This window comes from Mycteria americana, chromosome 8 (genome assembly GCF_035582795.1).
Source record: "Mycteria americana isolate JAX WOST 10 ecotype Jacksonville Zoo and Gardens chromosome 8, USCA_MyAme_1.0, whole genome shotgun sequence".
Lineage (NCBI taxonomy): Eukaryota > Metazoa > Chordata > Aves > Ciconiiformes > Ciconiidae > Mycteria > Mycteria americana.
The window spans coordinates 26,769,609-26,790,225 of record NC_134372.1 but is presented as its reverse complement, the minus strand read 5'-3'; the positions used below and the strand labels follow the sequence as shown (position 1 = coordinate 26,790,225).

Below are 20,617 nucleotides of genomic sequence, written 5' to 3'. Positions count from 1 at the left end.
TGATGAACAGGATGCTCCAGCTCACGCCCTTGCAGGACCAGGGTGCCTTTAACCCCTTCAGCACCTAATCCCAACAAAAGATCAAGGCAGCTTTTGGGAAATCCCCTCTGCTCCAGTCCTTGCAGGCTCTGCCCATGCAACACCACGTCGAGGCTACCCAGCTCGCCAGCCCCCTTCCAGATTTTGCCACCATCTGACACACTCATCCAGGGGCCCTTTCCCTTGCCCAGAATTGTTCCTGCCTCCTGCCAGGAAAATGAATCAATGCCTGGCTCTGCCTATTAATGCCAGGGAGCTGCTGCTTTCATGCCAGCTTAGAAGGGAGGAATGGGCTGCCTGTGCCCCATCCTCACCTCGCCGCCCACCCACACTGCCAGATCTTACTCTCTGCCAGCTGAAATCCCATGTCTGCCCATTACCTCTCTGCCCGACAGCTTTTCCCTGACTGAGCCAGCCGGGAAGCCCCGTCAGCTCTGCTCCTGCCTATGCAATATCAGGACAAACGCATCTCAAACACGCAGATGGCCACAACACTTCACCTTCCAGTCTGGCGGGAGCTGGGCGCCAAATCCCAAAGCAGGAAACATCTTGTCTCTAAAAGAGAAGAAGAAAAACATATGGGTGTATTTACACACACATGAAGCAGGCTTGGATGGCTCTTGCTACGGCCTCCCTGTGCTACCAGCTGCCCAATGCCCAACTACAGCTAAAGCGCCAGCTAAAAAAGGTGCCAGCCTTCCCTTCTCCCAAAACAAAACAGTGCCTTTAAAAATCATGAGAGCTGAACAGAGACAGAGTAGATGTTCCCCTTTGGCTTTCGATCTTTAGAGAGAAAAGAGTCCAGCTTTGCTTTGTCACCCACAGGGATCAGGAGCATCCTCTGGCCCAAACACGTGAGTCTCTTGCAGACGTGTAACCCTGGAGATTTAAAAAAAATTAACTATCCATTTTCATCATAAAAGCCAGCATGGCGAGACCAACAAATTTCTGATTTGTTTTCTCTATTGATGTCTAAGATGATATTTTTCTGTGTTGCACATCTCAGGGTGGCTGGGGAACAAGGCAGTCTGGCGCTGCAGCTGCCAATGGCAAATACCAGCAAGCTGAGGGCATCTGCCTCTGCGCCAAGAAAGCACCAAGTAGCTGCTCTCCAGCTGCCCCCAGTAAAGGATGCTCTGCCTCTGCTAACGTACCCTTCCTCTGAACAGCAGTGATGGGGGGGAGAAGAGAAACCCTGTCCTTACCCTCTCCTCCTCCTGCATCCCAGTGTATATGGCAATTCTCTCCCAAGGAGCTTTTCAAAAGCAAGGTATTCTTTAGCCCTGGCTTTGCAGGTGGGAAATCAAGGCATACGCATCCCAGCAGCCCCTCAGGAAGCCAGGGAGACATCTGCAAAACAGGGGTGGAGGCAGAAGGGCATGGTGCTTACGAGTCATAGTCCTGGATGATCTGGCCGACAGCCCAGATAGCCGACAAATACTCGTTTGTCCCCATGGGGTTGATATAGTGCAAAGAGGAGGGGTCTCGCGGGTTCCCGTTGGAGGCGGTGAAGTCAATCCCAACCTGGGGGGCAAGAGAAAAGCACAGAACCATCTTCCATTAGCAGACACTACTACAGACCTGGCCACTGAGCCTCCATTGCCTTTGAGGTGCACACACAGTCCCATCAAGACCCAAACCTCAAACTTTTGAAAAAGTTTACAAAATCCAGCTCTTCATCTTCCCCCCAAAAAACTGATTAAATACTAGGTTAGGCAAAGCCATTCAGTCTTACACCTGCATTTTTCACCAGCAAGCATCACATAAGATGTCCCAAAGCACCCTCTGCTGCTGGAGCAAGCCACCACCATCTCCAGTTCAGGACTCTCACTGCCCATCTCCCGGGTGTTAAGCTCAGGAACTGAGTAGCCCCATGGACACCAAAGCAGCCAGGGCTGCCTGGGCATTTGGATCTCAAGGTCTTTGACCAAAGAGTCACAACCCTGAGCGGAGCTTTCCTTGCAGCCGCTCTTCACTGGGCTTCCCCAGGGACCAATATAGGCTGAGCTCTCAGGGGCCTTTGTCAGCAAGGCACTAATTTTTCTCCCTCCTCAGTTAGGCTTTCTATTTAAAGACATTTGTAGAAACGCCTATCTCAGACCCAGTTAAATCTGGTCAGAAGAGGCGAGACGCTGAGCCACCCGATTTGAAATGACTGGGAAGGAAGAGTTGAGAAGAGGCAAGCAGGCAGTGTGACTGCGCTTCCCTTGTTTGCTTACCAAAAAGGCAAACCCCAAAATAACTCTGCCAGCTAAATTGAGCTCAGGGGATTCACAAGGGATTTTGCTCCATATCTGTAACAGGAGAGGATGAACTCTAATTTGGCTGAGAGGGAACCTTGGCCTGGCTGGGGCAAGAAGACATCACAGCCCAGGATGTGCCACCACCCTGTGCCAGGGTGGCTGGTAAAACAGGCTTGACAGGACAAGGGGACATGGTTTTAAACTGGAAGAAGGTAGGTTTAGATTGAAGATAAGGGAGAAATGTTGTACAATGAGGGTGGTGGGACACTGGAAGAGGTTGCCCAGAGAAGTGGATGCCCCATCACTGGAAGTGTTCAAGGTCAGGTTGGATGGGGCTTTGAGCAACCTGATCTAGTGAAAGATGTCCCTGCTCTCAGCAGGGGGGTTGGACTGATGATCTTCAAAGGTCCTTTCCAACCCAGACCATTCTATGGTTCTATGAAAACCCAACTTCTTCGTCAAGACACTTTACAGCCTTACCAACCTGCGGTTCACTGCTGTAACACCCACACCCATGCGCCCAGCTCCTGCTGAGCCACCATGGGCATGGTCAGAGAGCAAGACGGAAACTGAGGCACAGGGAGGGGGCTCAGTGGAGTCAGACAGATGCGTGCAAGCAACGTCACCAAGAGCAGCACTTGGGCAACAAATTTCGGAGGGATGCAGCTAGTCTGCCTCTAGCACAAGGCAAGTGGCCAGGCACAATGCCTCTCTCCTCTGTGGCTTCAGCCCTTCTCTCCCCACCATCTCCCTCGGCGGGGAGGACACCAGAGGCTTTTCCAAATCGCAGGGATGCGTGCGGCAGCATCTTCCTCTGGGCTCAGGTGTTTCTGTGGAGCGTTGCACCCATCACAAACCCACCCAGGGTTTTAGACCAAAGATGTCTCGGGAGGGGGAGAAACCCTCCAACAACCAGTAGATATTTAGATGAGGAGGAAGATTTCTGCATTCAAGCCTAATTCACACAAGAGCTCCATGCTACCAATAAATTTAATGATTTTCTCCTCTATTCGCTCTCCAGCACCAAGACCTTAGCACACAGCGGCAGATTGGCACACAAAAAGCTCTCCCAATCGCTCTTGTTCCTATGGCAACTCTTCCTCCTCCTACTCCTCTTCCCCCATCATGGTTTTAGATGAAACAACAAAATACAAACTGAAATACTGTGAGTCCCTGCAGCTCTCCGATTACTGCACCAGAAAAGTTTGCAGAAATTAAAACCCTCACTTTTGCATTGTGGCGGTTTCACTCAGGGTTGTAATGTCCTTGTTTAGTTACTCTTGACAAGCCGTGGTCCAGCTTGAAAGAAGGTGGAAATGCCAGTAAAAATAAAGAAAACCATCTCATTAACAGCTCAGAGCCTCTCAGTTGGTTTCAAAATAAGGAGTGCTTCCATAAAAACGGTTTAACCCCATCCGTGGTTTGGGGGTTTAACCCCATCGTGGTTAAACCCTGCGATGGGGAGAGAAGTTGGTAATGTTTTGTGAAGGGTCAGAAGGTCTTTGTGGGAGTCTGGCCTTCAGCCAAAGTCTAGCCAGCTCCCCCCGTGCTGTTGGACACACCTGAGCATGTCAGTAATGACCCCAAAGCCCCAAAACCACATGGTTTAACAGCAAAACAGGGCAGCTCCTCATTGCCATGAAAAGCCACCCAAGCTGGTGCCAAATCTCACACAGAACCTCCCTCCCCAGTTTTGACCATTACATACATGTTATTATCAAAAGTCCTTACGGTAAACATCAGCTGGCAGCCTCCCAGGATATAGTCCAGGAAGGAAAAATCTCTGGTTATCTGAAAGAAAAACAAAAAAAAAAGTGTTTCAGCAATCTTCATTGCAGAACAAAAAAAAAAAAAAAACCATGGAAAGTGCCCAAGCCTGTGGCCACTGCGAGCTTGGGCCTTTGGGGACCTTCAGCCACGTAGCAAAGCAGATGGGAAGAACCACCTGGGCCTCCCATGGCAGTGTTTTGGCACTTCACAAGGCATGTGGGGCCAAGAAGGGCCATGTGTCGGTCAAAAGCTGGGGTGGGAGGCCTGGACAGGGATCCTTGAGAACTGCAAGCGTCCATCATGGTGAACTGAATGGAAGATCCTCTCCCCATGGCTAAAACAATCTCACACCACTTGCAGATCTGGTGTGGGAAAAGCTGTGTCGGCACTTTCCCCGCTGTACTGCTGCCATACAAAGGGAAGACTTCACCAACACCTCAGCTCAGAAGAAGGACCTCTCCCACCTGCACCCAACCCTTGCCCCCAAAGAGACACCAAGCAGTTGGTAGGCGCCTGCAGCATGGGCTTCGTGCAGATTCTGCCCATGTTGAACATCTCCTCTTGGGTCTGCAGCCACCTGGGTGCGGGGTGGCACCAGTAACTCAGTACATCAGATGCTCCAAGTGGAGAGAAACCCAAGCAGAGAGAAGATCATACTTTTATTCATGGTCCGCAGGTCCTGCGCTTGGAAACGCAAAGGCGCTGGAGGCAGAAGGGTTGGGGAGAGCTCGGGAAGACAGCTCGGTGAGGAGCACAAGGAAACATCCTGGTGTTGTACTCACTTTGCAGGACTTGACAATTATTATCCCAGAGTTCTTGTAATTCTTTTTCTTCTTTTGCTTTTTGGGGTTAATGCACTCTAGCTCGAGCTGTAACACACGAGAGACAGACACTGGTGTGAGAGCTGGGCTGTGCCGGGTGGCTGCAGATGCCACCAGCGGCCACATCCTGCGGACACCCTCCCTCCACGCATTTCAAAGTGCTGAAGAGACATAAATGAATCAGAGTGAGCTACTGATATTTAATGATCAAAATGGAGGCACAGGACCTGCTTGGGAAGGGGCTCCTCTTCCTTCCCAGGGGCTTTCAACCTACCCAGGACCTGGCGCATGGCAGCCAAGACACCCCAATGAGGCTACAGGGGTCTACGGGATGGGACGGGTCAAACGTATGAACAATTAGGGCAGGCCACCACCTTTTCTCACAAGTCCTGGGAAAACAAAATTACTTTTGAATATTCAGAAAATTGCTGCAATATTTCATTTTTTTAAAATCTAAAACTGAATAAAAACACTTGTCCAAGAATAAAGTTTACATGCGGGTTGGTTGGGAGAGAGGGCAGGCCTGGGCAGGGGGAGCAGGGAGAGAAAGTCGTGTCCATTCTTCCAGCTGCAAAAATGGGAACATTTAAATACTAAAATCCTTAAGTTTCCTGAATGTGAACGTTGCATTTCACAGACTGAACAAAATCAAAATACAGGTCTATTGACAAAATCCCCTAACTCTGAATAAACCTAGGCAGATGGTCCAGCCCAGACCCGCTAGCAGGTAGCTCCCACATGGGTCCCACATGGGACGGTGGTGGCTGGTCTGTGCCCCCTCCCCCAGCATCCTGCTCAGACCAGTCTGGTGATGCCCCCGGATCTCCTCAGACCATCCGGTGGTGGTCCTGGACATGCTCAGACGAGCCCAGTGATGGCCCTGGCCCTGCTCAGACCAGCCTGATGATGGCCACAGACCTGCTCAGACCTGCCCGGTGATGGCCCTGGACATGGCAATGAGCCCTTCCCCCATCTTGGCCAGGCTGTGGCTGATCGGTGCTGCTCCCGCCTGCAAGCGTGCCAGCACACAGTGCCTGGTCTACAGCAAGAGCATCTCTGTCCGTGCTTCTGTATTTACCCTCATCAGCGTGGCCATATGAAAGGATTAGACAGGTCACGAGGAGCCACCGCAGGGAGGAAGGATGCTGAAGGGCAATACGCAGCAGTGGCTGCTTGCTTTTGGAGGCCATCTTCCTCTGCCTGGAGCCCCTGGCAGCTCCACTTGGAGAGTGGCGTCAGCTGGGGAACAGCTTTACTGGGGAACGGGGGCACCTGACCTTTCGCGACAAGCCATGCAAGGGGAAGAGGCAGAGAGAGCCCATCCCCAGCTGGATCCACGTTATGCATGGGGGCACAGCAGCACAGGCATGCAGCAAGGTGAGTTTTACTCCCTTCCAACCAGCATCTCTCAGGGTCACATGGAGAGAAAAGAAGATTTTATTGCTAGGCTGGTAGGTTGCAAATCCAGTGGGAAGACAGGCTCAACGCCTACCTCTGGCACCATCAGCTTGCGCAGTCCTAGACAGGACACTTCATGCCTTTGTGCCTTGGTTTCCCCAGCCAGGAAACTTATCTCATTATACTACGCATGGTATTTTACACATCCCCACGTCTTGACCAAGACCTCCTCTCGGTTTTGTAATCCTAGCAATGATGGCAGTGAAAAGCACTGCTTATCCAGGAGTTTTCACGACATGCCTTCAGTCAGGTGGCATCTGCCAAGGCTTTTGGCCAGCACTTAGCGGGGAAGACGGGGACACCTTTGGCCACAAAACTGGTATGGAGTTGCACAGGAGCTGGCACTCTTGGGGACCAGGCTGTCCCTGCAGCAGACGCAGCCCCAGCAGCATGTGACACCTCCCCTTCTAGCCCCCCAAACCACAGGGCACCCCTCAAATAATGTGTGCTGCTTCAGACATCTCAGCAGAGCCCTATTTTCAGCCAAGGCTGCCTTAGCCCTCTCTCTAGCTCAGATGCTTTAGCTACAACCATGGCCTGGGTAACTCACAGTGTGGGTGGGAGGAGAAAGGGGGTTGGACTTGGCTTCTTCTTGGCACAGGTTGAGGGTCTCAGTGCAAGTACCAAAACCCACTGCCAGCCCCAAGGAGCTCCTTCCTCGTTCTTCCCTGAAAACGTGTCAGCACTTACCGGAAAGGCATCTTGGGCTTCGCACATCCTGGCTACCGAGGTCTGAAACTCCCCGATGAAGTCATGTCCCCCATCACTGTCGTAGTCATAACACATAACCTAGGGTGGAAGAAGCACAAACCAGCCTCAACTGTCTCCTGCAAGGAGACCTGCTGAAGTTCCCAACCTCTCCTGTTGGAGACCGCAAACAAGGTGGGGGGTTTTTTGTTTTTTTTTTTTTTTTTTGGTGGTTCTGTTTTAGTTTGTTTGGGTTTTTTTGATAAACGAGCCATAGGGTTTTAGATGTTTAACAATTGATCCCAGAGGCCGACCATCACAATATAAGCTGAAGGGTCCCCCGTTACCTTTATCAGCTTCTCTACATCTCCATCACACAGTGACACCAAAGGCACAGTGAATGGCTTCCAGACAGGGTCCAGCGTGTACTTGATCACCTGCGGGGTGGGAATGGAGGGATGCCATTACAAGGGGCATGTCTGCAGCGGGAGATTGGCACAAAGCGGGGGCCACGTCTGCAAGAGCGACCCTGGACCAGGTTTTCGGTGGGGCAGGCCAGGCAAGCTGCAGAAAGCCCCATCTCCGCCCTCTTCTCCCTCCTTAGCTTAGACACAGCAGCTCCCCCTTCTCAGGCTGTAGCATGAGTGAATTACAACAGATTCATTTGCATCGTTGGGTGATATAACCACCTCCAGGGGTAATTAAACAAACCTGCACCCTACTGATTGCTTACTACCACCCAGCACCCCAGTGCAGCCTACATCCATCTGGGGTTGGAGCAGTGGGATGCCGCAACCAGCCAGGAAAGCCAAACAGCCCTGGGCACGTCCAGCTCTCTCAACTCATCTGCATAACATCTGCTGTCCAAGCTGGAGAAATATTAATTGATGCTTTTTGACATTTCCTGAGAGGATGCAATCGCTTGGTGGAAACCTAAGCAAACACTAGCAGGCTCCAGGCACATGCTGTGTACATTGGAGATGCCTGCAGGGCAGGTGAAGACCCTCTTTCACAAAGGTGTTGTGCTCAAAAAGCGATTCATGTGAATATTAGGAAAGTCAGAAACGGGCAGCAGATTAACCCTTCTCTGTGCAGGGTAAACACGGGGATATCTGGTGTGGAGGACCTTGGACCTTTGTAGCCAAAGCAGCAACAGCACAGCCCAGTGAGGAAGAGGTCCATGGCTGCTGCTGCAGGCAAACAGCTGTGCAGGACCTGAAACGGGCATCTTGTTTTACAGACAGGCTCTTATGCGAGATGGGGGAAACCCTGACACTGCGAGCATTTGTCGAGAATTTGTAAACACCTCCTCCAGGAGGCTGGGAAGAACAGGGGGAGCCCACGCACCCCAAGATGGTGCCCGCACACTGCCAGCTGCTGGGTCCCCAAGGTGGGTGGGGAAGGATCCGGCGTCTCCATTGCACAGTGCCCAGCTGGGTGTCCACACTTGTGCTTAAATAACAGGCTGTAAGGAGCGCACTAATCCTTCCCTGCCAGACACCTCTGTGGTGGCATGAGAAATGCCAGCATCAGACTGAGAGCTGGTTATATTCCCACACTGAAAGCTGCAAGAATGGGGAACCTTATTTATTTGTATCCAGCCTCAAAACTCAAAGATGACCACCTGGTACGGGATTCCTTCGAGGGCAGCAGGATACATTCGGGGCTAGTAAGGAGGCGGCTGTTGGAGCACCCATTACTTGAAAGAAAACCTGGCTAGACCCTTGTCCAGTGAGACAGGACAGTGGAAGAACTGGGCAGCAACCCAGAGGAAAAATCAGTATATACATCTGCTCCCCATAAACATGACCTGCTTATAGAGATCCCAGAGATGAGTGGTGCACAGCCGCATTCCCAATTCCTACACCTCTTCCAGGAGGAAGGGCTTGAGGTCAGTCAAATCCCCATGTCTGAGAAATGTGTCTCGGTGAGTCAAAGCCCAGCTACCCACACTAAACCAGGAGGAAACAACCAAACAAGGCTGCCCAGCCTGCTCCCGCAGAAATACAAGAGAAATATTAAGGTTGGTATGAATTAAATATGCATGGAAACGTGTGTGGGAAAGCACTGAAAAAAAACAGCAGAGCTAGGGTTAAAAGGACAGTCCGTATGGGTACCACAGGACTCACGGTGGTACACACTTCCTGGTGCTCATGTGCACGTGGGTGTGCGAGTGAAGGAAACCCTCATGGACTTTGCACAGCAGTGGTAAAAAACAACGTATGGAGAGACTTTTTAAATAAATACCACCCTCTCCTTCCACATGAGTTTACACTGTGTTTTGTAACAGCAGTTTGCTGCGGTGGGACAACAGGCTCCTTAACCAAGCCTTGAGGGGACAAGAAAAGGAGAGATGTGAGATGGGGACAGGAAAAAGAGGGGTGGGAGATGGGGACAGGAAAAAGAGGCGGGTGAGGTGGGGTGTGATAGGACCCTCTTCCTCTGACATGGGAGTTGCTGTGAGGCCCCTCCTGCAATGATCACCCCCTCCTCTTTCTGCCAGCTGCCAAGAGCTACATGCAAAAAAAAAAAGCCTTGACACAAGCTTTGAGGAGGGGGAAAAAAAGCCATTGAAAACTACTTATTAGCCTGGTACTAAAGCAGAAGCCAGACTGCTTCTCCTTGCCCGTGCTGTGCCTCTTATCCATAATATCACTGGCTTTAGCAGCTTGAGAACATAACCAGAAGGGAGCTCAGATCAAAATATTGCAGCAGGTATAAATGAGGGACAGGGAGGGAGGGGTCAGCTGCCCATGACCATACCCACTGGGACCTCAGTACAGGTCTCTGCCTCCCTGGCCAGGGGAGGCTCCATTAGACACGAGCCCGAGTGCTCATGCACTGAAGCTGGAGATGCCTGAACATCCTCCCACATTAGCTGAGGATCTGGCAAAAGCTCATTTTAACCTTTCCTCACTACCGTTCCCTGGGCTACCTCCCACCACCTCTCTCCACCACCTCCCCAGGTCACAGCTCATCCCGCTGCTCCTGCCTATGGAGGGCAAGTGGTCCAGGGCACAGCCCATGCCCAGGCTGATCCAGGAGGTTAACACAGGTTAAAAGACCATCTCCCTCTCTGCTTGGTAGATACAGCAGTGAGCAGTACAGAAAAGATCTCAAGACCTCACTGGCCTCAGTATATCTTCATCTGCTGGAGTCCGGCAGCCTCAGCTGGACATGGTGAAGACAGCTGTGAGGTTTTGAAATCCCTGGATCCCACCCCACTTTATGGGTGATTGATGAGATAATGCCATAAAGGGCAAGAGGAGCTGATGTAAGGATGGTGGCATCTCAGCAGCTTGGGTTAGAGTTACGCTCACCTCTGTTCTGTGGACCAGCATCCATTTCCCATCATCACCTGGTTTATAAAACTCCAAGAAGGGGTCTGACTTTCCAAACAGGTCCTGGGGGAGAAGAACAGGACAGGTTACATGGTGCTCTGCACACAGCAACAGCCGGTCCAAGAGAGACCTCCTTTCCCCGACAGTGCTAACCCTGCAGACACCCTTATGTCCTCATGAGACTGGCTCAAGCACACTGGTAAACAGGCAGCACCCATGGGTAGTGCTCTGCCACCCCTCCGTGTCCTGGTCACACGAATCCTGTTGACGTTCACACCGCGTTTCGGCACTGATGCAGTGGGCGAGTCAGCACCCCAGCACGCGCCCATGGGATTTGCTGGCAGGTGCCTGCCACCCAGCAAGCTCTCTGGATGCAGATGCCACCAAAAACAGCCCCAGCTGCGAGGCAGCTGTGTTTGGGCTTGGAAAAACATCCAAAGGTTCAAAGGAAAAACAGAATTACGAAGTGCACAAGAGTCTTGGGGGAAAAAGGAAAAAAAAAACCCCCACCCTCCTACACACAGCAGTAAAGCATGAGGAGAGGAAATCTTTAAGGAGCAAGCTGCCCTGGTGTTGACAGAGATCATGTAACACTCTCCGAGATACGCAGCCCTGAGTCAGTGTGTACTGCCTTCCTGCCAGCATCTCCTCAGATATTCCCCCAATAAAGGGCTGCTGGTTTATGAGAAATATGTACACATACACACACGTTCCTGCTGGGTATCGGCACAGGGGCTACTTCGGGGCACCTGCAGCCCGTAGAGGAGGGCGGCACTGGTGGCACCAACCCAGGGAAACTCCAGCATTTCTAAGCAGAACTTCATTCCCATTCAGAAAAACTAAGAAGTGGCTAACAAGAAACCAAGCCCAAAATATTCCAAATTATTTACCATCAACTCAAGCCATTTCAGCTGGGTTTTTCTCCCAGAGGGAGGTGACTACCTGCATCCTGTGAAGAGCTGGAGGAACTTCTTACAGGTTTGAACAGAAGCTTTTTGGGATTCCAAGTGATGTGGTGGGGATGCAGGGGGCTGCTTGTGGAGGAGGAGGAAGCATGGACGCCCCAGGAGCCCCTGTCCACAGCCAGCCTGGGAAGTGGTGGCTGGGACAGACAGAGGCTCTAGTGACGCCCCAGCAGAAAACCCATTAATGTTTCTATCCAAATCCTGTTTCCAAAGCTAGCCAGAAAAGTAAATCACTGCAAAGTGTTTTGGCTTGGAGAAACTATAACCTGCTTCAGTCAAAATTCTTCTGCCAGAAGAGCAGACCATAAAGGCTCGCAGGGATGCTGTCTGGTGAGATGAGGCTATTTTTCTAGGAGAAAGGTTTGTAGGAGAGAAAACCAAGCCATTCTTTCTGCAGGGTTATGGTTACAGCACAGCTCTGATCCTGCTCACCCACAGCCTGGACTTCGCACTTTCAAGCTTCACTGATGGATTAAAGAACCAGCAGTGAGTACTTGACCCTGCCTACGCTGGCTTAACCTGCAATCCAATGCGGTTTCATCAGTGCCAACCCAGCATGGGTTGGTGGAGGCACCAGCTCAGATGACAGCAGGGAGCTTTGAAGGATGCCTGCTGCCATCCTACACAGAGCAGCCCAGTTTGCAAGTCCAGTCAGCCTTGCTCCATTCAAAGCAGGGTGGGAGATGCCTCCAAGCCACAGGATTGTGGGCTGCTATTTTAAAAACATCAAAACCACAAACATCTCACCCTGCAAGCCTGGCAGGAGATGGAAACTGAGCAACCAAATGAGCTCAGCAGACCAGATCAATCTGCAAACTGGTCCAAGAATCTAAATCATCCAAACTGGTCCTTGCACACCATGGACAAGGAGGATGGAGGTGGCACTTCCACCAGATGCAGCTCCCCAAACCACAGCTTCCAGCACCAATCCTGGCTTGCAGCGCTTGCTCTCCCCCAGCCATCCCAAAGCATCACTGCCTTCCTGCTGTCCCCGCAGCTGCAGTGGCACACACAGTTCTGGGGCTGAATTCACCAGGGCTGGTCCCATGTGAAAATACCTCCTCTTCTGCAAGACATTTTTTCTTAAAACAACTCTCCAAAGAGCTGATCTGACATAAGGTACAAGAGCCTCAGGCTGGTTCTGCTGCTGACATGCTCCCGCTGTGCAGCTTCAGCATTTAAAGCAAGGTAGTGAGCCACGGGTAGAGAAACCATGGACGTGTGATGGGGAGGCGGACCTGCCTGCAGCCCGAGAGAGGTCCCAGCCTCAGGGTGGTCATAGCAGAAGGAGCTGCCTGGGGCCGAGCATGGCTCCAGGCTGGGTTTGTGACACAGCTGCTGGTAAGGGATGGTCGCAGCTTTGGCTCGGTGTGTACAGCAAGATGATCCCATGGCCACATCACAAAATCTTGTGAGATCTGATCCCTTCACATGACATCCAAGCCTCCGGCCTTGCTCTCAAGCTACATGCTGCATGGTGCAGGAGCGTGTTACCCCCCAGGCTGCAGCCTTACCCCCGTGTTTTTTTTACTTAGCTACTTCTCCACTGTCTTTCCTGAGCTTAAATGAGTTTTACCCAGCTCCCACAATTGCATTTCACCTATGACCAATAACGACCCAAAAATATTGTGTTTTGTCCAATTTCCTTGTTCAGAGACCATTTTAATTTGTGTGAAGTGACATGAACATCCTTTGCCCATGAGCAGGGCTTTGGGCACTGCAACGCTGCACTGTGTTATGGGAATCAGCAAAGAAACCTTGTTAGCTCCTGGTGACAGCAGGCAGTCACTGAGGAAGGAGCTTTCTGCTGACACCTATTGATAAACTGGAGGGAGACCCAGAAAGAATAGGATTATTCACAGTCCTTATCCCAGTGTAATCAGGTAGATGCTGAATTTCCATACCTTGACTGTGGGTCTGAAGGGCAGCAAGACCCACAGGCATCATGTCCTAGTTGAAGAATATCAAAAGATGTCACCTTTGCATAACCTGATAGGAGAACTTGGTTGCAAACCAGATTAGAAAGGCAGCTCCTGCATGTGGAGCAAGTGATGCCACCAATGAAGTTGCTGATACAACAAGTGGACGTATGCCTGAGGTACCAGCGCTGCAGGGAGGACTCAGGTCCTTGGCCCTGCTCTTCACAACGGCCACAGCTGCAAAGGAACCCTGAAGCACGAAGGAAGGGCACCAAGCCTGCTGTGAAATCCCATCCCTTGCTTTACAAGGGAGCAGGGGCGCTGGAAGAAAACTGTTGCATTAGGGATGTCTTCATTGACATGCATGGGCCTAACCCTCGGCCATATGTCAGAGGAAGCCACCAGCTCAAGGACATCTTCCAGCCCATTTATGAAATGGAGTTATTTGGGGATTTCTTAATAGGGTCATTTGGCTCCTTGCACTAGGCAGGGTAAGCAGGAGGGTGAGAAAACAGCTGTTCCCAAGATGTGGGAAAAACACTTGGATAAATCAGGCATCCATCCGGTTTGGACAATGGGACTTAACAAACCACATCTTCTGCCCCAGCAAATACCCTTCTGCCTGGATGCTTGCTTTACCCTGGTTTGAAAACTGAGGGCCATCCTGCCAATAACACAAGCTCTGGAGAGGCTAGGAAGAACAAAAAAATAATATTCCCATCGATCGCTTAGCAACAGCACTGGTTTAAGAGGAATAGAGGAATAGCTCTGGTTGCCTGATAAATAAGGTCAGATGGCTTTGTTCAGAAAGGCTCATGGTTTCCTACGTATCATATCCAAAGCAAAACTCATGCGTTACCTGCCTCCATGAGGTCAACACTTCTTCCTCGGAAAAGATGGGCCCTACTGTTTGATATACAAGCAGATGGGGCCCCTCCATTTCCAGAGGGGCTGAAGGTGACAAGCTAGGAGCTCTCAGCACTTCTGAGATATGGGTTCAAGCGGCATCAAAACTGCCAGCTCCGTCAGGAGACATTTCCAAACAACAACCATTGAAATAGTAAATCTGCTGTCTTTAAGACATGCTAGTACACAGATCCTGTGCCACACATAATCTTTCCATCTCAACGTGTGTGATGAAGAAAGCAATACCATGACAACAGGGAAACTGAGGCACAGGTGTACCCAGCAGCCAGTGGCACCTCCAGGACTTGAACCCCTCCAGTCTCACCCTAATGCTTTCTCCAGTAGGACTATTTTCTGTCACTGCTATACCCAAAATGAGAGATTTCTTTAGATCCCTTAGCCTACGAAGGACAGAAGTTTAACATTGCATCCCCCAGACACAACCCCACTCACCTTTTTATCCAGTTTTCTGCCAGCCATGCTCAGAGTAATCACCCTGTTATCTGAGAGCTCTTGGGCAGCTATCTGAAAGACAAAGGAAGGCTGCATTCATTTTCAGCATGAAAAGAAAGTGAACACTAAGCCAGAGGAGAATCGAGACCCTGAGGATACACACTCTGAAGATACCTGCACAACTTCTGCAAAACCCATTTCCCAGCTAAGAGACTGGATGATCTAATGCACACAGTATTTCACTATCGAGGAGTTAAACTGATTTTACCTTTGCAGATCAATTTGTGACCAAAGCCACCTTCCCAGCTTCTCCCTCGAATGGAGAAGGATGGAGAAATAGCCCAAACTTCCCCTGGATGGGCATTGCCATTTACCCTGCGCCGAGGCAGTGACACACCGGCTTTAAAACAGAACAGGATACATTTTTTTTAGCAGGCTACCAGCTATGATGCTGGTTGCTGCATCTGGAGCACCCGTGGCATCCACCGACCTCCACAGCCTCATCGTTGGGGCTGGGTCCACGTGAAACATGTTCATTTGCAGGTATGGGAGTCGACAGGTACAATTAAGCCTCTTGAATGGACAACCATTCAATGGACACCCTGAGCAGCCTCCTTCCCCCGTGCCATCAGATCTAAAATGAAGCTTCTGGGAACAAACTCATCCCCTGTCTTGGGTGTCACACCTGAGCTGGTCTCAGGTGGCTTTTCACATGCCAGGACCTGGTGAAGCCCCCAAGAACCAAGCCAAGAGGAAGCAGGAGCCATATAAACCCTTGCCAGCAAGATGTGCCACCTTGTCCTCCATGTCCCAGGCTGGGCATGGCAAAAAGCAGCTGCCCTGTCCCTTGGGGGAGATGCTGGCAGCACCAAGGACTTAAGCCACATCTCTGCACGATCACCCGACAAGACGGCCCCAAGGATGAAAACTCCATTGTTGCTCCTGAGGAGCTACAGCAGGCAGGAGTGCAGCCCAGATTACTTCAGTTTAAGAGACTTTATTCACATACACTACAGAAGGGCTTCGGCTGCCAACCACCAGTGGGCCGGTTTTGTCTGGAACGTGGTCTAATGAGTCTCTTGGTATTTTAAGAAAGGGAATGTTTATAACAAAGAACCACTTTTATTCACTTCTGTTAACAGCCGTTTTCTGAATCACTTGTATTTTTTTCCTCAAGGCTGTGTCCTGCCCAAGCATCTGCTCCCCACGTCTCCCTCCTCTGCTCCCTGGGGTGGGCTGAGCCGTCCCTCGGCATCCTTGGCCACAGCATCCTCCTCAGGCAGGAGCCGGCACAGGCACGGCCAGGAGCATGGTGCGGACATTTTCCTCATGCATGGTGCTCCCAAGCACGGCCGTTTACTGGCTCTCACAAAGAGGCTGTCCTTCACTGGAGATACAGAGCATAATTACAGCAAGGCTTTCAGAAAAACTTGCAGAAATCAAGGGAACAATTTTCTGCAGAACAAGCACTCAGAGGGTTATTGGCACTTAGGAGAGCAGGGAGTTTGCAGAGACGAGGAGGCAGAGATGCAGCTTTTGAATCCGCCTGGGCAGTTGGGCGAGGGGATGAGCTGCAGCTCCCCAACAACCTCCCAGCCTTTCTATGGAGGACACCACTCTTTGGTCCACAGAAGATGTGTTCACTGCATGCAAAACCGAATTTTCCCCTCTGCCCCGTATAGCCATGAAGTCAGAAGTTCCCTATTAGAAAGCCACATCATCGGTTTTCTCTCCCACCCAGTCCTCGGTGGGCGTGCATGGCCACCAAAACCAGCATGAGGAAGAGCAGCTGTAGGGAAGTGGATGAAATTTGCTCTTTGCTGATCTCCACAAAAGCATGCCCAGTTGGTGTCCAGCATTTTAGGACTCACTGGAGGCTATGTAAAAGCCAGACCATGCAGACAAGCCAGGTAGGTCCTTGTGCCACACTGCCGCAGGCTGCTGGTGGCATCTTCTCTTGGCCAGCATGGACAATAACAACATCCCCACCACTGTGCCTGGCAGAGGCATGTGGCAAGATCTCAGGATTGATTTCTACAAACACAGTGGCTCGCTTTGGGATTTTCCCCATCTCTTCAAACCTAGGGATCCCCATGCGATCCTGTCCATCCAGCCAAGGTTCTTCTGTTGCAGTCACTCCTCTGGCATCTCAGTTAAGAAAAACAATACTTGGGCAAAATTGAAGGGGATGGCGGTGAGGAAGGCAAGGTTTGGCTCCAAACTCTGTTTTATATGAGTGAGTCCAAAGCAGAAGCCTGCTCCTTGGTTGGTGTCCATAGCCCATGCTCCAGCACTGTACCAAGCAGTGAGGAAAGGTGCCCACCACACATGACCCTGTTGTCATCACCAAGCCAGGGAAAAAAAAAAAAAAAGATCAGAAAATTGCATCAATGGTACAAAATGAAGCAGATGTCTCAGACCCTTTGATTTTTAATGACATGTTAGTGACAGATCAGGACCTTCCTTTTTTTAAAGTGCATAACCTTTGAACTTCACTGGAAACTTTTCATTTGGTCCAGCTCTTCCCACTCCAGCGTCAGATGGGGTGTTGCAAGCCCGCTCCTCAGAGACGGTACATGGCATCAGGCACTGCTTGTGAACTTCACTGTGGCTTTTCCTCTTGCGTTTAAAGACTAACTGCAGCAATTAAGAGAGAAAAGCTGGCAGCGTCTTCCCAGCCTCTAGAGCAAACAGCAATGGAGATGCCCTTGCAGCAGCCAGGTCCTGGGCTTTTAAACCCTTCCAGTACTTTTAAACCTGACGGAAGTTTAACTCCTTGCTGGACTTTTCTTCCACGCCTTTGCTGCCCAGCTGCACGTCTCACAAAACCCATAACACAGAAGAGATCTAAAAAGGATGGGAGATGTGGCAGGAGGTAAATGCACCTACATTTAGTCTTTTCTTTTTAAAAAAACACATCACTAAAGAGATCTGCAGCAGGAAGGCCAGTGCCCGAAGGGGTCTGCATCGGGAGCAGCAGCTGTTGCTATGAGAGTTGTTGCTATGACACGGTTCCCATCCTCTTCCTACAAAACAAAACCACCCATCGCCAGCAAAGGAATCAGCCCTCTTACCTCCCGCTGCTTCAGGAAGGTAAGACTGCAGGTAAGGTACAACTGCAGGCATGTTGTACCAGATAACAAAAAACAGCAGCATAGATTTACTTTGTACTTCTCCAGATTGAGGTTTTTCTTATTTCAGAGACCAAAGCAGAGGTGGAAGACTCACAGTGCTGGGTACCAGGCAAGATGGTCCCTGCCTCAAATAAATCATCCTCCAAACAGACCAAAGTGGGCAGGAAAATGGGAGGCAAAGGGAAAAATGTTCATGAGATAAGCCCCAGTCTCCTGGACCCCAGGTGAGTGTCCTGCATCACCCCCAGGTTATTATCCACCTTTACACACTCAGCAGGTAACATAAAGGAGTAACCGTACCGTTATCATCCCTTTCCCAGCTGGCTTGCCATTCCCCAAAAGGAGAGTCCTTGTTATTTTCTTGCTGGAGACGATCTAGAGAAGCCAAAGAAAATAAAGTCATGATTGTACAAGTGATTAAAAGCAGACTCATAAGCAACTGATCATTGCTCATGTTAGCTAATTCAGATTAAGCATTCACAACAGTAGAAGAAAGACATCATACTCAGGGGTGACTGTGATACTGTGAATATCACCATCACCCAAGTCCGTGGGGTGCAGGGCAGCAGCTGAACAGTGCAGAGCAGCAACAGCACAAGAGGCTGAAGCATTATCTCCTGTTGAACCCAGGGACCAGCTTTTTGTGTGGAGCCAGGTCAGTGGGACCTCACACAGCTGAAGGACCATGATTTGTTCCCAGCAAAATCACAACTCAACCTTTCAAACCCCATTTTAAATACTTCTAACATGACCCCTGCCAGCAACTTGCTTTCAGGCCACGTTTCCATGGACAAATCCTGATTACAAGCTGGATGGTCTTCCCCCAGCATCATTCTGGACCCCCTGCACAGCTGCTGCCAAGCAAAGCACAGAGGTCAGCAGCCCCCAAAGGCATGTCCCCCCCTTCACTTCTGGCTTGTAAGAGGCCAGACAGGACGATCTGGAAGCTGAATTAAACCCCTTGAGATTTTTTCCTAGCTCACTGACTTTTGGTTGCCTTCAGATCTGGGGATCCCTTAAGTTTTCCGCATGAGGCACAGACCCCCACATGGGGCTCCAGCAGCCTACTGGAAGTAGCTGTGCTCTGCTCCCATACCTAGTGGGGACCCCTTCGAGATCTAGGGGTTGCAGTTTAAAAAGTGCGGTCCCATCCATCCTTCTGCCTCCACCTTTGGTCCTATGTCATGCAGTCAGAAAATAATAATAATAATAATAATAATGAAAAACCCCCATGTAATGAAATGGCTTAACTTGTTGCTCCTGCCATCCAAGTGACCCAGCCATGCTTGGATTCCTCCCATTGCTCCCCAGAAATGTTCTTCTCCCTCTGGGGAGACCTTATTGCGGCCTTTCAATACTTAAAGGGGGCTTATAAAGAAAGATGGGGACAGACTTTTTAATAGAGCCTGTTGCAATAGGACAAGGGGTAATGGTTTTAAACTAAAAGAGGGCAGATTCAGACTAGATATAAGGAAGAAATTTTTTATGATGAGGGTGGTGAACACTGGCACAGGTTGCTGAGAGGTGGTAGATGCCCCATCCCTGGAAACATTCAAGGCCAGGTTGGATGGGGCTCTGAGCAACCTGATCTAGTTGAAGATGTCCCTGCTCATTGCAGGGGGGTTGGACTAGATGACCTTTAAAGGTCCCTTCCAACCCAAACCATTCTGTGATCCTAAGATTCTTGCAATTTCAAGGCAAAACCCTTTCACATTGTGGCTAGCCAGCCATGTCCTGGTGCATAAATGCATAGGAATCACCAGCCAGCATAGCTAGATGTTTGTGCCATGCCATGCACAAGGAGACAAAATCTCCTTGCAGCCCTTGCTAGCAGAAACCATGGACACCCTCCAGCCTGCAATTTGATCCCTGTTACATTTCATTTGGCTGCAGAGGTCATTACAGGCCCATGAGTGATCCAGCCATCCTTTTAAATCTTACCACAGACCTAATTAGCTGCAATAAAATAATCTGGCTAATCTGACAGGCCTCTGATGCAAACTCAGAACTGGAAAGTCAGATACTAGCTGTGCAGTTGTTGCTACTCACAGATGCTCTCCTTCCCTTATAAGAGCTGCTCGTGCCTCAAAACTGGGCAGGCTTATGGAAACATCTCACCAGACAAAATCTAGACATCAGAAAACTCACAGCAGGGTGGCTGAACCCACAAGCCCCTGTCTGCCCTTCTTACCCCTCTCCTCACCAGGCACCCTTGCACACATGCTGTCCCTCCAGTCCACCTTTGCCCCATGACCAGGCTGTGCTGCAAGCGCGTGCTGGCCGCAGGGAGAGGAGACTAACAGAGCATTTCAGGGAAAAAAGGAAAATTAGAAGATCCCTCCATTCCAAGCTGGTGTCTTGTTGTGGACTAAAGGTCACCAAGAAGCTCACATGGGAAGTGCTGCAAAAACTCATCAAACACTGGGCACACACATAAGCCAAGTTTTCTTTTGCAGAGTGTACATACTTGCATGAGATTATAGAAGCTCAGAGCTCTCTTTTTTCTGGTGGACTAAGCCCACCAGCTGTGCCTAAAGACACAGTAGACAGTTATGCCATGCCTGTGAGCCACCATGGCTAAACCATCAACTGTTCTGAATGAGCACCTTTGATGTGAGACCTGCCAATAGCTGCCCAGTCCCCACCATTACCACAGCCCCAGGATGGCCTGTCTACCTTTCAAATCACCTTTCAAAGCACCAGAAAGGGTTGTGCTCTTCTGGGAGAACCAACAAGCAGGAAGGTCCACCTTTCTCCCCAGCACATACAGATATCATTCCTCTCTGGCATGAGCCTGCAGAGCCCTGGGCTTCTGCAGAACCACGTTTAGGAACAGCAAGGTTTCAGCTCTGTTTCCTTCCATCCATAAATTCTGTTCTTG

General features: G+C 50.4%; 1 protein-coding gene across 1 annotated transcript in view; it reads right to left on the bottom strand.

Annotated features, from left to right (window-relative positions):
* The window catches only part of CPNE2 (copine 2), a 57,855-nt gene that overhangs the window by 12,285 nt on the left and 24,953 nt on the right, over positions 1-20,617 (bottom strand). The window contains exons 4-12 of the mRNA XM_075510302.1: positions 18,037-18,111; positions 14,603-14,674; positions 10,339-10,422; positions 7,366-7,455; positions 7,022-7,120; positions 4,835-4,921; positions 4,014-4,073; positions 1,430-1,563; positions 540-594 (exon numbers count right to left, since the gene is read on the bottom strand). Coding sequence (XP_075366417.1) covers positions 540-594; positions 1,430-1,563; positions 4,014-4,073; positions 4,835-4,921; positions 7,022-7,120; positions 7,366-7,455; positions 10,339-10,422; positions 14,603-14,674; positions 18,037-18,111 — 756 coding nt within the window. The remainder of the gene's footprint in view (positions 1-539; positions 595-1,429; positions 1,564-4,013; positions 4,074-4,834; positions 4,922-7,021; positions 7,121-7,365; positions 7,456-10,338; positions 10,423-14,602; positions 14,675-18,036; positions 18,112-20,617) is intronic.